The sequence below is a fragment of the Lingula anatina genome, chromosome 2, assembly GCF_051362555.1.
Source record: "Lingula anatina isolate TDL-2025a chromosome 2, LinAna3.0, whole genome shotgun sequence".
Lineage (NCBI taxonomy): Eukaryota > Metazoa > Brachiopoda > Lingulata > Lingulida > Lingulidae > Lingula > Lingula anatina.
In genome coordinates, this window is record NC_141768.1 from 40,336,748 (window position 1) to 40,356,645 (window position 19,898).

The 19,898-nt window shown below is 35.9% G+C and overlaps 1 protein-coding gene and 1 long non-coding RNA gene across 3 annotated transcripts; one reads left to right on the forward strand and one right to left on the reverse strand.

Annotated features, from left to right (window-relative positions):
• Window positions 1-478: 478 nt before the first annotated feature.
• Window positions 479-19,872, forward strand: LOC106178744 (membrane metallo-endopeptidase-like 1). Of its 2 annotated transcripts, none has more exons than XM_087006815.1 (23): window positions 479-1,277; window positions 2,390-2,526; window positions 6,463-6,602; window positions 6,804-6,887; window positions 7,129-7,290; window positions 7,555-7,638; window positions 7,897-8,126; window positions 8,380-8,559; window positions 8,698-8,787; window positions 9,027-9,154; window positions 9,407-9,500; window positions 9,646-9,774; window positions 10,149-10,250; window positions 10,443-10,520; window positions 10,738-10,841; window positions 11,145-11,206; window positions 11,669-11,720; window positions 12,047-12,114; window positions 12,517-12,647; window positions 13,493-13,558; window positions 13,838-13,936; window positions 14,228-14,304; window positions 16,058-16,623. In XM_087006815.1, exons 2-23 carry the CDS (start codon window positions 2,414-2,416, stop codon window positions 16,107-16,109), a joined length of 2,325 nt encoding a protein of 774 aa, XP_086862941.1. In that variant the 5' UTR covers window positions 479-1,277; window positions 2,390-2,413; the 3' UTR covers window positions 16,110-16,623. The 2 variants fall into 2 exon arrangements, with proteins under 2 accessions (XP_086862941.1, XP_086862940.1); XM_087006814.1 differs by lacking the exon at window positions 16,058-16,623 and adding an exon at window positions 19,377-19,872 and having other exon boundaries at window positions 481-1,277.
• Window positions 17,796-19,095, reverse strand: LOC106178801 (uncharacterized). The gene is made up of 3 exons (XR_015333131.1): window positions 18,954-19,095; window positions 18,228-18,289; window positions 17,796-17,914 (listed from the first exon to the last, which is right to left on the reverse strand). It is a non-coding gene; the product is annotated as an uncharacterized LOC106178801 (long non-coding RNA).
• Window positions 19,873-19,898: the final 26 nt, after the last annotated feature.

Sequence of the window (19,898 nt, forward strand, 5' to 3'; positions counted from 1 at the left end):
TAGTTTTAATTTTCTGGTCGTCCTCGGATCAACATGTTCTGAATGAGCTCTCAGTGTGACAAACCGGAACCTAGGAAGTATATATATAGCAATGCCGGATTTGTCGCAAATTACCCGCACACGTTTCTTTCTCTTAGTACTTGTTCGTGTACATTGCATGTTGTCTGTTTTTTTTTTTTTTTTTTTTTTAAGCTAATTTTTTATTTTATTATTTTATTGCATCGAAGGATAATGATGTTATTTTTATGTACACTTACAAATAATGTCATGGAAAAACTTGCCTTGTTTACCCTAGTGTTAATGTTGCCAGAAAAAAAATGAAATTGTAGACATCAGATTCTAAGAAGCCCCTTTATAAATCAGCATTAAATAGACAAAGAAAGCTTCTTGCAATTGGAAGTATTTCCCAAAAGTACTTTGATGAAAACCAGGCCACGGATATCAGCGTTATCTACAAAATGTGTCTCCATAAAAGTATGATTAAACATGACAGGTCTCTCATACTTAAACCGAGCTGAAGGCCCGAGTTATTTACACAGCGTATTTCTGTGACGTACACTTTAAGGAGAAGGACAGACAAGTTTCTACGTCTAATATAGCGACTACACCTTGTCATCGGGAAGAAACTTTTGTTCCACTTCTTCAAAGCGTAAGTGTAATATTTCGTTATAATGAACAGTTTAATAACTATCTAACAGCGCCTGTGACCTCCACGGGGGTAGATTTACCGGGTCCGATTTTCTTACGGCGTTCTCCTCGTGAGTAAGGGGTTAATTAGTAACGCCCCTCGGAAGTGCCTTTATTTGTGAAGTTGAGGACCACAAGGCACTGAAAAGGCTCTGGTGAGCAACATGACGGCCATGAATCTGAACGTTAAAGAAGGATGACTGCGTCTTTTACTCGCACCGACTTGGTTAACATCCCGTGACGACCGAGAAATCAAACCAAGCCTAGAATCAGTAAGGACATTTTCACCATTGTGTTCGTTAAGGTTCAATGAAAACGGTATTACTCAATTCGGAGCCGAGTTCGTCTGCCAAAGCCTCCGAAGACTTTGAAGGAGAGCCAAAAGAAACGGATAAACCAATGGTTTCATAGGCTGGATTTGGTTGGTTATTTCCAAGGATTGATCTTATTCGAATATCAAAGGTCGGGGATCTGTTATAAGACTATTCGAGATGTCGTAACTTCAACTCTATTATTTGCGATTGATCGGTGGCTGACATCGTGAAAAGGGAACCCGATAACTAAGAAACTGACTGCTTCACAAGGCTAGGGTGAGTACATTTTTTCCATTGTCAAAGACATAGTAGCTGCCACGATTTTCAACCGTATGTCCCTTTGAAGATAAAGCAGTGGAATGCTAGTAAATGTTTATGTGATCTTGACAGTGCCGACCATTATATCAATGGCTACTTCAAAGTTTAGAGATAACGTTATTTACCGTAGCAGAGCCCAATAAATACTGATACATCCATTAAATGAAGATATACTGCAATTGTTTTTTGACAAATTTTTGTACTAGAAACATTTCCTATCTTCAGCACTGGTGCCGTAAAAGTGTGTGTGTGTGTGTGTGTGTGTGTGTGCGCGCGTGCGCGCGTATGTGCGTGATATTTGTTGGGAAAAGGAGAAGGGGTTAGAGCCTTAGAAGCAAACCTATGAGTAGTACATAGAGGCCCCTTGGTTTGCCTGGGGTCCCTTCATAATACACAATAAACACAAAGTTGCAGTTAAACTGTTGCGTGGTTGAAGAAGAAACTGACGCATGCACGAGAGAGAGAGAGAGAGAGAGAGAGAGAGAGAGAGAGAGAGAGAGAGAAGACAAGGTTCCGTGCCAAAAGATGTCCATTTTTGTTTGTTGCATCCTAAATCGGACGACGAAAAACATTACACTTGACACTTTTCTTTGTCAGTGCACGACGTATTAAATATCTTCTATTTTCGATTCTAAAACCTGTCCTTTTAGCCTTGTCATTACACATACGAGGATTTTAAAATTTCTTTACTCATATTTGTTATTATTTCCTGCTTTCCTTTTATCTTTTTAATGAGCCGCTAATTTGTCGCCCCGAACTTAACCTACTTGTGTATTTCAAAGTAACTAAGTACCAGAACGCACAGTACGTTCCAAGGGCTTCCACTTATCACAGCTTTTGATCGCACATTTGAATACGTTGTATGCTATCTTAATACCCCCCAGGTCAAAGAAGTGTATTCAGCATAAAATGTACCCTGAATTTCGACCATTTTGATCATTTCGCCCTGTTCTACAGACCACTGAAAATGTTCGATCAGCCTGCAATCATTGCGGTTGCTACACGTTACAATTATTGTTGTCGCTGCTATGGTAACTGTTCAATAATGGTTGCATTTCTTTTTCGCACAGGACCGTTACGTTTATTAAAGAAACATGACTTCGACCGAAGAAGGGATCTCCAACCCCGCGTGTGAGGAAAGAGACACCATCTCGCCACCGTCTGTCAACGGAAGAGATGACAGAACACTGGTGTCGCTGGAAGAAGAGTATGTAAAAATGCTGATTTTCTTTTCATTTTAATGAAGAATCTTTGAAAAGTTTGTCAGCTTTTCTTCAAAGTAACATCATTTTCAAAAATCAGTTTAAATATTGCAACTTATTTTTATTTCTTTGTTTCAACTTAGCGAGCCCGGTGTAACAGGGGCTGTAACGGAAAGGTATGCCCATCCGTTACGTCAATCTAAAGCAGTTTTCATTAAAATGCAATTATTATGCCTTTGATATGTTACGTTAGAAATTTAAACAGGCATTGTGATGATAGAAAAAGAGATCACCCAAGACTCTTACTGGCAATAAAAGAAATTCATAAAGTGATCTAGACATATCGTTTACAACTCAGCTTATATGGGAAAAAACAACCTAAATTAAGTATTTCGCGCAAATAACTTAGAAAGCTGCTTGTTTTTTATGAAGAATCGCTACTGTCTTTTTCGACAGTCAAACAATATGAAGAATAAATGACAGCCGATATTCGTTCATTTATTTAAAACCAATTACCTGGCGCATTTATGATTTAGATTTAGTTCAGATGATTTAAAGATGACGAAAAAGTTCATAAACCACAAATCTGTTCTTCATTTATCACAATAAATTCGCATATTTTACCTTTTTGTGTAATTGAAGTGTCCGTTCCATTCTCAGTGTTGGATGTACATTTCTCATTTTCTTTCTTGTTAATTTTTCTATTTCCTTTGCCTACCTTTCCGTAATACGTGTTGAAATGAGGTCTGTGAACTCGTTTGTTCTCAGTGAGGGGGGAATGTCATCTAGCGTTCCTTGATCTCTTAATACACCCGAACTTTGTTACGATAAAATTACAGAAGGCTGAAATGGTGAAATCGTACTTCAAAACATTTCGAAGCTGTACCCATTTTCAACTGTTAAAGATATCTTTAAACCCATCGGGCATTTTGTGCACATTTTATCTTATATATAACACAGTAGTGCCAGCCTTTAAACCGTATGAGAGGGATACAAATTACCTGAAACACAATTTTATCTGTTTTGTATTCAAGCCGTCGTTCTCTCAAAAATTAGTAACCAACCAATGTTACATATATATTAATCCCACTGAGTCTAAGAAGGCATGTTTGAGGGAGCTCTAGGCCCATTTAGCATTATGTGCACATTTTTATCTTATATATTAATCAAAATGAGTTTATAAAGGCATGGCCTTACCCTTTTACGATATTTAATGTAGGAGCGATGCTCATCATTTTGCTATGTTGGTAAATGCAAAGGAAATTTTAAAAAACACAGGCGCTATTATAAATATTAGCTTAAGTGGTAATAGTGGTAAAACTAGCAGAAACCAAATAGCTAAGACAACTGCAGATGTAAAAATATTTAACTAAAATGGAAATCTAATAAACACTAGTAAAAGCCTTTGTGAGTAAAGGAAGCTAGTGACTTTTCAATGAAAGTATCAAATGTGCTCCGTCCTTGTGTATATAAAATATATTTTTGTTTTGTCTTTGAGAAATCATATTTAAAATATAGTAACACAAAAACAAACGTGATGATACACACACACACTCACACACACACACACACACAGAGAGAGAGAGAGAGAGAGAGGTCAAGCAGTGCATGTTGATCTGACTTCTGCTGATATTAATGCCCATCTATCGTCAAAATTTACAGTCAGCGCAAGAATTCCAAGAGTTCGGGACCATTACTTCCAAGTCACGAGACAAAACAGATATTATCTAATTCCTTGTCACAGATGGCACTATGTAATTGATGAGAAAATATCAAAAATTAATTTTGACCGTTCGGCCATTTATATACGCTTATTCAGCGAAAAATAGCAATCTGTTACTCGCAAACCCCCGAACGGCGTTTTTGCTTGCTTTGTAGTATTGTGGGTCCAAACTGATATTTTCGACATACTATCCTCACTGGACCTGTCTTGCTTTTGCATCATCATTTCTTATTCTTTTTTTTCTGGAAAACGATATTTTGCCGTGCCTTTTACATGTTGGTATGACAAGCGTTATTTATTGTTTATTCCACAGCTGCGAGATATCGTTAAGAGCAGTTTCTGAGTGTCTGAGTTGATTACTTCTGAACCAATAGATAGATCCTCTCAAGGAGACCACAAAATAGACTGCGCCTCTTTCAAAACTTATATCAGAGTCTTTGATTTTTTTTTTTTTCGGGTTCAGAGTGGAGCAGAGAAAAGTTTTCACAGCGCCTCACATGATTCCCATAAGATTTTGTCAGCTACCACGTTATATATAGAGGCTCTTCGCTTCACTCCCTTTGTACGCTTGCTTTCGTAATGTGTACGCAAACGTACCCTGTGCAGTGCTGCGTTTTACCGATATGGTGTTCTTTCCAAGCCGAAGCGGACATGTATACATATTAGTTTAGGGGAAATTTCTAGACGATATGATTGGAAATATGATTATCAATTTCATTGCCCATCTTTGTTATTGAGGTTTACAATGCCGTTGATATGCGGGTTAGACAGACGTTTAATTGATCGGGTCGCTTGTTATATTTATCAAGATGTGAAATGTTAGATTGAGATTGAAATTTTCAATTGACTTGTTATCAATCAAATCGTTTTTTAACGCAATTTTGAACGATTTGTGTAGATCGCCATCTTCGGCGATATAAATACTAGGGCAATTTAAGATTAGGTTCCTGATTATTTGCCGTTTTCAAGACAACGGACAAGGAATGTGCTCCTCATACATCTTTAGAATGTTTATTTTTCTTTATTACCACACATTACATTTGCAATAATGCTTGAGAGAGAGAGAGAGAGAGAGAGAGAGAGAGAACTGGAGTTTCCACTCTCACTTCCTAAAGTTTTTAATTTGTACATTGCAATATCGTCTTTTGCCCTGCGCTTCTTCTGGGTAAGACATCTTATAAGATATTGATACTTCATTGAAGACGAGGTTATTAGGTTTGAATGTTGCCAGACTAAAACGATTTCATAGGTGCAGATGCACTTGAGTACGCGCACAGTACATAGTGGATAAACTGACTTTAGAAAAGAATGTCCCCCATGGAATGGTAGCTATATTTGTTGGCGCAAAAAGTCTCCTTTGAGTGATAAGTTCACTACAGCATGCTCCTTCAATTGGGTTCACTTTTCCGGCAATTCCTTTTATTTTTTTCTTTTTGTTTCTCAAAAGCTGTTGACACTTGCCTTCAAATATTTTCACATTAGAAACGAAGAAAATGGCAAAAAGGGAGGAGAAATTGACCCAAAATGTTATCGTGTATGCGTAGACCAGAATAAAAGGTTGCACTTTTCAAAAAGGAGTGTTTTTTCGATCTGCAGGCCGGAAATCGATGAATGTAGCATTTTAGTTACAACTGTTTTTTCCCAATTAACTCAACCCTAGTGCTTTCCAAACTTTTTTTTTTCGTTGCTATTTTTCTGTTCTGGCAACATATTTACATTGGCATAGATATTTGGCCTTTGTTTATTTACTTTTTCGGAAGGCATGAACTATGATACTACATGGTGTGAAAGAAAAAAGTTGAATTGAATTCAATTGTGCTCTAGTGAACGTCCTGTCACCCAGATGTTAAGGCAATAACAATCTGATAATTTGAACAATCTTTCATTTGATCAATTTGGATGTTGGATGTATAGGCCTATGCCGTATAGATTATCTGTAGATTGAATATATGCCACAATGCAAAATTCTAATGGTCATTTATTTCATGCAGTTATTTGTAGAGGATAAGAAAAGGTTTTTGTATTGATTCTAAAGCGTACTACTACAAGCCACTCACACACAGTATTTGGTTCCAGAATTTTAGGTCACATCTGGCACACCAAGTTTACAACACAATCACACCTAACACAATTAAGTAGGTCTAAAAGAAGAGGCTTGCTTTCATCAGGTCTATATGGAATATTCATTATGATTCTCTTTTCTTTTTTTTTTTTTCAGAAACAAGACACCCCACTATAAGCAATGGAACTCACGATTTCCTTGCTGCGTAAAGAAATCTTACGTGGATCTCACGCTGGTCGGTATAGTAATCCTAGGAACGGTGATCGCTGTGATTGTCATCGCGTGTTTACAAGTGGGTAAGTAACCGCCGCGTTGAATATGTATTGGGTTTTTGATAAAGTATAGGCGTGGGCGTCAAGTATTTTTCCTTTTGTAGCAAAAAATAAAAAATAAATAAAATAAAATAAAAAAGCCAAAAAAATTCAGGCAGACCTTAAACATGTTATGAATTTAAAAATAACTTTGGCAACTTTAATATACAGCATTTCTTTCACCAGGGAAACGAAATACGGAGTCAGGTCATGGCAGAGACACGGGGAGTGCGACAAAGATCTGTACAACGTCCGAATGTGTACGGGCAGGTAGGACCTTCTAATACAATGTCTGTCTTAGCATTCAGTAGATAAGGTAGTCTGGTGTAACAATAGCATCGATCTTTAGATCTTATTCAATCTGTTAATAATATCATTGACAGTATATATGCATGACAGTATATATGCACTTATCTGATTCCATTTTAATCTTCATAAAGCGCTTCAAAATTATAGAAAAAAAAAGGAGCTGTAAACATCCGCAACATCACAAAGGATTTTTTTATTGCAGCCGCCATGCTCATGGAGGCAATGGACATGGAGGCAGATCCTTGTGGAGACTTTTTCCAGTATGCATGTGGTCGATGGAACAGACGCCATCTTATTCCAGAGCAGGGCAAGGAGATCACTCAGTTCACACGGCTTTATGATGTCCTTCAGATTCTAATGAAAGGTACTTATTATATATTTATTATAATTATAAAAATATATTATTATTTTTCTTTTTTCTGATGAAATGCTGTCTACTTCATTCACCGATGGAATGCTCCTTAAATCCAGCGACGACGAAAATTAATGGGTGCATGAGAGAAAAATATATCACATATTATAGAAATAATTTCAGAAGTTCAGATAGTAACGAATTGTTTAGTTCTCTGATTTCTCATAACTGCAGTGGATAAGGGGCTACAAAACATTTTTCTTCTCTTAATGCAAGGTCTGTTGGAGAGATCTGTCAATATAAAAGAACCCAACAGTGTCCAGAAAGCCAAGCGCTTATACCAGGCGTGTCGGAATGAAAGTAGGTATCATTATACTTGTATTATGTTCCAACAGTTTTTAATGCGAACTTTCTATAGGATTAATGACATTTACGTAGTTTATTTCCATGATATACAAGTTACAATACCTTTATCTCTCACACTCTCTCTCTCTCTCTTATGATTTGAATTATCGAACAAAATTATGTTCCCACGTGCATTCCACCAACATTCTTATTGCCATGGCACTTCCATAGACAGGCAAAAATAAAATACAATATGTACTTAACAAATACCAGCCCTAGTCGATGTCCTGAAGGAAGAACCTGTGTGGAAACTCCTGACAGCACTAGGGGGATGGCCAGTACTTTACGACTCTTGGAATGCGTCTCAATTCCACATTGAAGAGGAGATGGCAAAATTCCACTTCTACACCAATGTCTTACAAGAGAGAACGGACTCAAATAAAGTTTTGCTTAAACCGTATGTTGCCGTGGATAGGAAGAACTCTTCATCCTTTATACTAGCAGTAAGGTCTTAGGCATTGTTTATTCTTGCTAATGTTTGTCTAGATCATCATACTAGGTGTACAGACTACAATTCAGTGTCCGAATTATAAGACAATAAAACAGTTTCCTTCAATTACTAAATAACACAATTTTCTCACTCTTCAATGCACAATATTTCTGAAATTTGCAAATGTTTTAAAGCTCCGAACATTACAGATTACATTGTACGTTACAGTCTATAAGTTAACCACATGGCACATATTGACATTCCAGATCGACCAGCCTGATCTGGGACTTCCTAGTCGAGAGCATTACCTTGGTGCCCGTAACACCAGTTCACTCCGGGCCTATGAAACGTACGCAGTGTCCATTGCCATGGCGTTGGGTGCCAGTGAGAGCACTGCCAGGAGGGACATGGCGGATGTGGTCGACTTCGAGATCAGGATTGCAAATGTAAGATCTCCATTACGACATTTATGGGCAATAGAGTAATTATTGTTTGTATGTTGTTTTTTAATGTTATAATGTGGAGAGGTGTCTACATTTCATGAAAAACAGAAAGCCTGAGTAGATTTCTTTCTCACAAAACAGGCAACAGATCTACCAGAACAGCGAAGGGACGAGGAATTTACGTACAACAAGTTGACGGTGGCAGAGCTGTCCACAAATGCCACAGACAAGGTAGGTACGCATAGCTTACCAAGTATTTCTTTGTGTTTTCTTTCTTTTTCCATTTCCTTTTTTGTACCTTTGGTGTTTTTCGACCATTTTCTAATTTTTATTCAAAGCTACATGTAGATTATATAATATGCTATTATTATAATACAGTTTTGGTCATGGTCAAATATTTTTGCTATTATTGGTTTCATTGGATAAGTAGTAACAATGTGACGTGCAGGTTTACAACTTTCCTCTCGTAGATTGACTGGAGGCGTTACCTGGAGACCCTGTGTCGCCTAGGTAACGCCAGGGTGCCAAATGTGGTAGTTGTGGAAGCAATAGACTATATGCGGAAACTGGGAGATATTTTGCAAGAGACGCCACCTAGGTATATATCTTAAGAGAAAAAATCCATTTTTTTGAAAGCACTTATCTATTAATGATATCGCTTTGTTGTCAATATTGTTGTGTAATCTAAAAGGATGTCCACGCTTCTTTATACATGAAATTTGGTTTATTTTCTTAACAAAAAGAATTTGAATGTACGATATATTTTATTTGGTTCATTAGGTATGCGTGCATCATGTAAACTGTGACCAGGTTGATGCTATAAAATTAATTAATTTGTTTTTCATTTCAGAACCATTGCCAACTATCTTGTCTGGAGAGTGTTGAAAAATCTTGTAATTGCTTTACCAAAGGAGTTTCAACAGCTACAAGAAAAATTCAAATATGTGAGTTTTCGAGAAGGACCGTAGCTTTGATTACCATTTCCTTTTTATAACAAAATACTCAAAAATAAAAACTGTTATATCTGTTAGAATGGGGTCGTATGGTACGTGATCAAAATGAATGAAATGGCTTTATTTTCATTTCTAGGCGGTAGATGGCACCACCCGTATGTATAGCAGGTGGTATAGATGTGTCACTCTCGTCAACGACAATATGGGTTTGGCAGTCGGGAGGTTATTCGTGGAGAAATATTTTGATGAGGAATCCAAAACGGAGGTCGAGATCTTTTTTCTGACATAACTTTCATCCTTGTATAATTTTCACCATTTGTCATTGATTCTGTACTGCACCATTTAGAAAACTCTTTCTATTTATTGAACAAATGTATTATTTGTCTACCCGATGTTTCCAATTCAAATGAAGACTCAAATATAAAACGATCAGTGAAAGTCTATAACCTGTCTTTCTCACAGACAAAATGGACTTCCGTTTAGTGATCTCTTTGCAGGATTAAATCTTATCGTGTAATGAAAGCTACATTCCCTTTGAACTGTAATGATTCATTCATGAGTTCACGCCTATATCGTTTTATCATTTTATATTCTAATAAAAAATCTGTATTCTTGATTGCTTCGTTTTTGCTTCTGTAGGCATTGGACATGATTCACAAAATTCGAAACGCATTCGTGAATAATGTGAAAGAATCAGTCTCGTGGATGGACGAAAAGACCAAAGAAGTGGCCACAGAAAAGGTAGGGGTACTAGTTATCTTTACAATTATACCACCTAGAGTTAATTTTGTATAGAAAAGGATGATCGGAATTTTGTTGTCCTGATAAAATGTCTTATCTACTGGAATATTCCAAATGCTTTAATTCAGTTTTTGAAATGAAAACAAACATATTGACACATTTACTATATTTTTCCTCAAACGTCTCTGTCAGGCGGCAACAATGTTAGAGAAGATCGGCTATCCACCTTATGTACTGAACAACAAAGAATTAAACGCAAACTACGAGCAGGTAATTATCGTATTTAATGAATGAGACTGAAAATTTGCTGTAAATTGAGTGCCATATCAAATACTGCATCGTGCCCATGACATGCAATAACAAACGTTCAATGTCTTCAACAGTGTTCATAAGCATTCAGAACGAAACGTGAGTAATTTTGAAAACTTTACAACATTTTTATTGTCTTATATAGTGTCATCTAAAATGTTGTAACATTATTTTTAAGTTGACCATCAGCGCGGACAATTATTTTGAAAACATGTTGGCTTGTTTTCGGCATACTGCCATCCATGATTTAAAGCAGCTATCGTTGACACCTAACAGAACTAGGTAAGGGGCAAGGAATTTCGAAATTGTTTTTCTGTTAAACCCTTTAGTAAATATGTATTAGATGCCGCTTTACTACTTTGTTTGAAAATATTGGTTGAAAAAACATTTTGTTATTTCATTCTATTCAACATCGACAGACATTTATAATCATTAAAAACCATTACATGTTTTTCTCGCTGCAATTATTTTTAATCGATTGATTTGGATTGTTTCTATAGTAATAACGTAAAACATTTCAGTATTGATATTTAGCCACTTAGATATTTGCGTCTGTAATAAATCTAAATGATCCTCCTATTTCAGATGGGAAGACATCAACATCGTGATGGTAAATGCTGCGTATTCCCCCAACAAAAATCAAATTTGTAAGTAGGCAACAGTGCTCATTCTTGGTCTTAAATTTATATGCGTGCATTAAAGAATATGTTCAAGGTCGTCACACCCAAACACAACATAGAGGTGCATTTCACATGCTGAAGAGCCAAAAACAAAAGAAATGAAGTTGTATTCAATTTTTTAAAACATAATATGTGTAAGGAACAAAAATCCAATAATCAATTTTTAATTTTTACCATGTCATTACATTTAAGTTAAGGTCATTTAAGTTTAATTTTCATACCATGTTCCGACATATTTTGTTGTGGTTCAGTCATGGTAAATTGTACATGACGCAAGGATGTTTTTATAAATATTTAAACTGTAACTCAAGGGGCTTTGCGTCATGGCTAATAGGCCCTACTACGTAACGTATGTTCCCCAGGAAAATTGTCAGAAAGTTTCATTTTGTCTAAGTACCTGTATCAACTACTTCTATGTTCTCGTTTCAGTGTTTTCCGCTGGGATGCTACAGCCGCCTTTTTATAGTAAATATTATCCAAGGTAAGAGAGCTAATTTAAGTAGCTTAAAATTTTAATTGCTGTAATTTATTAAGGTGACAGGCGTTCCTGGAGGTTCCTAAAGGTTTATTTCTGATTTAAAACACCTCCATATACTGAGGTGTGAAGAAAATAATAAAATATTTCAGCGGACGTGAAAATATACTGACTCGACAGTTTTTGTGTGTCCTGCATTTTATTATATTTATCAACTGTCCCCATTCTCCAATCTCTCCCATTCTCCAATCTCTCTTGTAGATATATTGGAATGTTTACGTGTCTAATAATGTTTATTAACCGATTACCTTTCTTTCTTTAATGTGTTACAGGTCAATGAACTTTGGCGGCATAGGTATGGTGATCGGACATGAAATCACACACGGACTTGACGACCAGGGTAAGCGATGGAAACTTGGTTTATTGTTTACTAGAGTATTTTTCTTGACACCCTGGGTGGATGGTTGAAGGATTAAAAAAATTTAATATAAAAATTATCAGATACAAACTACAATTACCACACTTTAGTTTGTAGTGATGCTCAGGTGGTCAGTGGCTTCCAAAGTAAACAAGGTTTCGGTTTTGCATGCTCCGACGTCCCCATTTACAGTATTTACATACTGTACTTGCAAAAATCATAAATAGCATTTACATATGTTCTTTCAACGTTTAGCATTTTTTTTAAATTTATTTAAAAATATATCCCCATTTACAGTATTTACATACTGTACTTGCAAAAATCATAAATAGCATTTACATATGTTCTTTCAACGTTTAGCATTTTTTAAAAATTTATTTGAAGGTCGTCTTTACGATAAAAATGGCAACTTGAGGGAATGGTGGGATGAAACAACGTCGGAACGCTTCAAGGAAAAAGCAAGATGTTTCATCGAGCAATATGGAAATTACACAGTGGAAGATGTCAATATGAAGGTGTCTATCATGTTTCATATATTTGGCATAGTAATTCAGTATATGATAGAAAATGTCGCAATTCTATGTTATTTCATCATCTCCTCGTGTGGTTTTCAGTCAATTCCAGTGAAATCTTACACACAAAAAGACTTCACCTTTTGCACCTGAACTTTTTTCTCTCTTTTTTGTTTTATCATATTCTAATAATCAAAGAGAATTAATTTGTCTATAAGCATATACGTACGAGTACGGAATTCTTTTAATGCTTTAATTCAGTTTTGACGATAGCTGACCTTAACATGTACCCGTATGCCAAGGTACATGTACATGTATATAGCGATTAGTACATGTGTAGTCCCTGTCGCTGAATTAGTGAAAAGGGAACAGTAGTTAAAGTAGCAGTTAGTTAAAACTACTTGATTTTGAACGTATTCTTCTCATTTATGAATTCATGTGGAATGTTTTTTCTTAATAAAATTTTCATAAGGCCATTTTAAGAAATTATTCTCGAATTTCAAGAAAGAGTTGAGGTAAAACCTTCTTGTGCTCGAGGTGTGATTCTGCGACATTTTAAAATTTTGTGCCCATCAAGCTGCTGCTATGGAAACCTATTTCGTGTTTTTTCCCCATTTCTTCTCCGGCAAAGCCGTCCTGTGGGGGGTATGGATAGCTATTGTATTATTGTAAGTTTTTATTCAAGTTGACGCCCTTGTTTTACGAGCGATTTACAGATATTTAGCAGTAATGTAGCGACGCTATTTCTGTAAGACGTCATTTCCACATACTAAGCTTTTATCTCATGAATTATCTTACAGAAAACCAGTGCTTTGGTGATGGGTTTTAAATATTTGCATTTTTTTCAGATCAACGGTAAGCTTACGCAAGGGGAAAATATTGCCGATAATGGCGGGTTGAAACAAGCCTTTCAAGTAAGTTTTAGAGGGGAAAAAAGGTTCCCAAATAATATACATCAGCAGTAATAAATTGGGCTAGCTCTTTTGTTACCAACTGAATAACGAAAGACAACGACCTAATAACACAAACATGATGACATGTTTCAGTTTAAGTAGCAAATAGTTGAGAAAAATAATTATGATCATTATTTTGACAAATTTGGGAAGTTTCCAGAATATCCATGCGGTCTACATAATCTCGTAGACAGTGGGATCTTGTATTATTTTTAATGATAATTAATTTAATTGCCCTAGGCATACAGAAACTGGGTCAGTAAGCGTGGGCAGGAAGAGGAGAGACTGCCGGGATTGAACATGAGTCACAATCAAATTTTTTTCCTCAGTTTTGCACATGTAAGCCACAACTTTTCCTTTCAAATATTCTGGCCTTTTACTAAGTTGATGTTCATTAAAATATAAAGTCACTGTTCCTGAAAGCAAAACAGGAGTTTTCTTGTGTTGAAATAGTGTTGTGATCTAAGATCAAGTAAATTAAATTTAGTGACAGCTTGTTTGAAACCCGTACAAATTGATCTGACAAAATAAGCATCAAAGTTTTTTCAAATCATAAGGTTCACCTTAGTTGTGGCTGATCTATTTAATGTTTGAATACCGTACTTCTGTAATGTTTCTTTTATTCTCCAGATGTTATGTGGTCATCAGCGTCCCAAGTCCACTGTGGACCAGATTAGAACGGACACTCACACCACCTTAAAATACAGGTAAGAATGGCCATTGGCGCGGGGGGGGGGGGTTCTAAAATTTGCCATATGTGTTTCTTTTAGCAAGGAAGTAAGGTCTACCACGAAATTTGACCTTCAAGACCAGAGTGTTTGGCTGTTGATCTTGTTGTCAAAAGTAGTACTTAACAAACTCTGTAATGATATTATGATTTAGAGGGGGGTCGGAGGAAGTCCTGACTCCCCCCTCCAGTTTCTGAAAAATATATCACACCAATATACCCCTCTTGAAATTAGACCCTGCCTAATCCTCTTTCGAGATGGAGACTTATTGTGCCTTCAAATAAATAGACTATAATTCAAATGAAAATGATTTCAACAGCAACCCCTCAAACAAAATGTGCCGAACCCGTTGTGATTTGCATAACAGTAAGTCGCTCAGCGCAGTGCGCACTACTCGTACCTTCTTGACTGGTCACTTGACAGCTGCACACTCTTAGGACAGGATGCTGATATGTGTGATGAAGTCGCAGAGCCGGAGTTTACATTCAGCTTCGAAAATTGTAACAAATTTGTCATGTGAGTAAACGATTTTCATGTTTTTTTACGAGTTCAAACTACCAGATAATTGTTTCTTATTATTTTTCTCGTTCTAAACTTTAAGTTGGCCTGAGTAGTTGACTGGATTTGAGAAAAGTTGCATAGTGATATCTTTAAAAATCTTGAAAAGCACGTGCTGCCAGTAAAAACAGAAATATAATATAAAGAAAGTTATATTAGATAGTTTGATTTTTGGTGCCCAGATGCTGTCACTTCAATGCCAGTCAATATTCATAATTAGGCCACCTGAACACATTTTGTATTTTAAACACTTCCATAGTACATGTAATTGATGTATTAGTGTGCACCTTCTCAGATGCCTACATTACAAACTGATTAGTATAACAGTGCATTTAGTTTTACCAGTATTGTATAAAAGATTTCCATATTTTTTCCATGAACGAGAGAAAACTTTTTAAATTTTTCACGATGACTTGTTTGTGTATGTTGGCCGTCTAGACTCTAATGCTTTGACTTAGGGTTATTGTAACCCTTTATTATCATCCAGATACCAAAAATGAGTTTTTTCTCTAATCATCAATAATGCATCTATCTTTGCGCTGATTTAAAATGATAAAAAACCTCCAAAATATAAAATATCGGCGTTTATATTTTTTCGTTGCCATGTGTAGGCATAGGCAACTCAAAGCTCTAATCGTCAATTTAACTCCTTTCTATTTTGAGGTAAGATTGCAATCGGTATGGAGCGTAACTTCCTCCCTGAACAAGATTTTTCGGTTTCTCGCAAAATTGCAATTAACTTAAGCGGCTTAGATGTCTGGCACGCCTAGTGAAGCTGCTAAACAATTATTTATTACCCCCTAGCAGCTCCAATAGGCGTGACAGACATCTAAGCCGCTTAAGTTGATTGCAATTTTGCGAGAAACCCCTCTGAGACAGATCGATTCAAAGTTACTACGATAGGGTCTGGAAATGGTCCCTTTACCTTGAAAACGATTTCCAAAAGTATTGGCCGCATTATTTCTTGTGATTCTTCTCATCGTTAAATATATTTTTTTAATCTTGCATACAAACCCTGTTTAGTCGACTTTTTAAATTTGGTGTTCAGTTAGCCTCATTATGATTTTTTTCGGCATGAGCAGAGGTTTTTCCATTTTCAGTTAATGTAATCTTTATTTGGATTCTCTGCTTTCGAAGATTGAAATGACATTTAAATGTTATTTTGATATTTCAGAACTGCAAACGCCTTTGCCGAGATCCCACAGAGTGCACGTGCGCCTGACTAAAGCTTTCCTGGTCTTCGACACGTATTTTAAAATCTGCTGCAGATCCAGATCTATTCGCGTCGCAGATGCTATATGTTGAAAATTGTACATGGTCTCTCTCTCTCTCTCTCTCTCTCTCTCTCTCAGTGATTTTTAAACACGTTTTTACATATTGAAACTGTACACTAAGATATTGTTGCCTTTAGATATTATACTTACAAATCGATCCTTTGTTTATTATATATATTATACCCTAAGGACTGATCATGATATTTTTAAAATTATACCTGTGCATTATTTTATTTGGAACCAATCCAGCTTCTTTTTAAATTCATCTCATTATGCCACAGTGCAATTATTAAAGTGTTTAAAATGGCATGATGTTATTTTCAGAGTGTTTGCAAATATCAAATTTCAAAGTTGAGAGCAAAAACGCAATTTTCACGATGTTGAAGCTCGTTTAAGATTGTTAATTTAGCCAATCAACTACCTTATCATATTATTATAATTTGCATTGTATAAGTCAATTTTTATTGTTAATATTTACACTTGTGAATGACAAGCAATTTATGAAAATAAATGCACTTTTTTGGGGGGTAGTTTTTGATTCAATCTAAAATACACAATATTTAAGTAAAATTGATATGTACTGAATTTTTAAAACCAATACTATACTCTTTTGGAATGCATTTTTGTTCTCCAGATTAAGTGAACAATTTGGAATTAACACAAAGCAGTTTCAGTATGATGGCACGAGTTATTACTATAAGTAAATTCTGTAGGTGCCAATTTTCAGATTAATCATTTCCGGTCAAATTCAACCACTTAATTTCGCCTGTCCGCCTATTCTTTGTCCAATGAACCCAGTCTTGTTCAAAGACTCTAGTAAATAGTAAATATTGAGTTGTTTCTTCGTGGTTTTCTGTCGTTAAAGATATCATATAATAAATATATTGAAAATTTGTTCTTTACTTGTTGATTGAAATGAATGACACTCGTTATGACTGCACTGATATAAGTGAGAGAAAGAAACGTCTCGTCTTTGGGCGAGTCTATCAAATTTGAGGGATGAAAAGTGGGACAAGTCCGTTCGATTTGAGGGGTGACAGGTGGGGCGAGTTCACTTCGTTTTAGGGGTGACAGGTGGGGCGAGTTCATTCCATGTGAGGGGTGACAGGTGGGGCGAGTTCATTCCATTTTAGGGGTGACAGGTGGGGCAAGTTCATTCCATTTGAGGGGTGACAGGTAGGACGATTCCATTCCATTTGAGGGGTGACAGGTGGGGCGAGTCCATTCCATTTGAGGGGTGACATGGATGTTGCTACAAACTAATTTAAATCTTATGAATAGATTGTAAGATTGTAAATTTATACTTTATATTGAAATTTACAAACTAATTTAAATCTTATGAATAGATTGTAAGATTGTAAATTTATACTTTATATTGAAATTAAGATATTCTTTTAGCGGGTTAGACCTTTTATGTCCAATTTTATTTTTACAAAATACTGTGCATAATTACAATGCTTCAAACCATTTCAATTTTAAATATTGCCTGGTTTCATAGAAAACCGTCATCGCCAAAAGAACATTACACAATTTTTCCAGTTTGAACTTGAAACAGTTATTATATCTATGTAATCTTTCCCCTTTTCCCATTTTAATATTGCTGTACTCTGTATTTTATATCAATACTGAAAAATAACGAGGAATTATAAAAATATTTATTCAGGTTTGATATATGAGATACATGAAATTGAGCATGATATATGTCAACCAAAGACCTCGTTGCTTGCAGGCCCATGTTGCAGCTTCTCCGTGGGCTTCTGAAATGACAAAATAACGCATAGAAATTTTGATTCAACTGACAAACTGAAATCATTTTGACTTGTTCTAGAGAAGCGCAAAACATCTTATTTCGAAAGTGTTCTTTTAAGAATATATGAAATAAATTACGCATAACTTGATGAAAGTACAATCAAGTTTTAATATACATGTAGTTGGTCGTGTAATAGAGGGACAGAATACTGCACACTGGAGATGGAAGTCAACCTGCGTAAAACGTCATCTGTAAACCATCGCTTTATGATCAATTGACATGTGCGTGAACGTGTGTTGTATTATATTAAAAACACTTGCCTTACAAAAAGATCTTTGACAGCATGTAGATTTTAAGCATAAATTGATTGCCCAAGTGTAATCTGAAACAAGTAAGAGGACTTAAATAGCTATGTGGACCCTTATCCTTGTAGTAACAATAATAATAATGGTAAAATGATGTATTTTAAAAATTGCTAATTTTTCCCAGGTAAAATGATCAATCCATTACAGAACATAAATATAAGCCAAAAGAAATCTCTGAAAACCATCGTAATTGTCTTCAAAAGCAAGGTTTCAAATGTTAAATAAATTTGACTTGATGTACACCTTGATAGGGCAGACTTCTCCTTGTTGTATCCAAATTCAGAACTATGACTAGTAATATTATCTGAATGAATCGGTCCTTTTGTGCAGATATGTTTATATTTGTACACGAAAACATTTTAAATTAAGTCACAAATGGGCTTTTAATTGTCAGGGGTCATACAAAAATTGCCACACGTGCAGAGCTAAAAATAGCTAGTTTGAAAGATTTCAAGCAAACTTATTGTTTCATCAATGGTCAGCTGATAGCACCATTTCTCCTGTACATTTGTAGTCCCAAAGCATTGTAACCAACATATTCTGACATTGTGAGTGACATGCAAGTAACGATGGGCATAATATCAGAACAATTCGCGCTACTAATATCTACAATAAATTTTCTCTCATTCGGTTGCACTTGTGTTTTATTGAGACGGTAATTGAAGAAGTAGTGTTACTTACCATATACGTGCTTCAACGTCTTATAAAAGCTGAAATTTGTGAATTCACCACACATAATGTTGCGTCTTCTTTCAACTGTGCCCAACTGCAGAGTGAGTATTCAGCTTGCACTACGACGGACAACTTATTGTTATGCAAATTACAACAGATTTGGCCCATTTTGGGTGAGTGGCTTTGGTTAATACTGCTCACCTTCAGCGGGCCCGAACCCCTCGCCAAGAAGGGGGGGGGGGGGGGGGGGGCTTCGCATCCGCAGACCCTCCTTTCAAATAATCCTGGATCCACCCCTACATCAGACCTACATTGCAACCAATCGTAGAAAAATGAATTCGGGTTTGCATGGACACAACAGCTAATATGTATGTGTATCATTCTGACTCAAGTTTATTGGATTATTTATATGCTTTTGATTTCTAATTTTAGAGTTATTGGATCTCTATCAAACTCAGCTGAATTTGCCGCAGCTTTCCAGTGCCCAGCGGGGAGCCCAATGAACCCCAGTAAAAAGTGTGTCATGTGGTGATGGAATCGTTACGGTTTAAACTAAGAAACTTGAAATTTGTAAATTAATCTTTATTGTTACTTTCAAAAGAAAATACGTGGCTATGTTTTGACCATATTTATTTGACAAAACTGTTTTTGAGGGAAAGTGAAGGAAACATTTCTGTGAATATTGTTTGCTTATTACAAGCATATAGGTATATAGTGGCTATATGCATCAATATGCGCAATATTTTCGTACTGTAAAACAACGTTAATAATGCTCTTAACGTTATACTTATATATCATGTATTTTTGTATCTTATTGAACAATGCCGTTGAGCTATCAAGTTACTGTGAACTGTAGATATGAGTGACGATAAGCAGTTTAAAATGAAAAAAAAAATGGATTTGCGATTTTGTGTAAGTCCAATGGTCACGACTTTATCATAAATAAACAAAAAG

Bases quoted from the DNA above. Each gene is read 5' to 3' on its own strand.
- LOC106178744 (XM_087006814.1), top strand. From the start codon at position 2,414: ATGACTTCGACCGAAGAAGGGATCTCCAACCCCGCGTGTGAGGAAAGA. The intron at 7,291-7,554 runs GTACTTATTATA...TCTTAATGCAAG, and splicing joins CCTTCAGATTCTAATGAAAG to GTCTGTTGGAGAGATCTGTC. The intron at 9,155-9,406 runs GTATATATCTTA...TTTTCATTTCAG, and splicing joins TTGCAAGAGACGCCACCTAG to AACCATTGCCAACTATCTTG.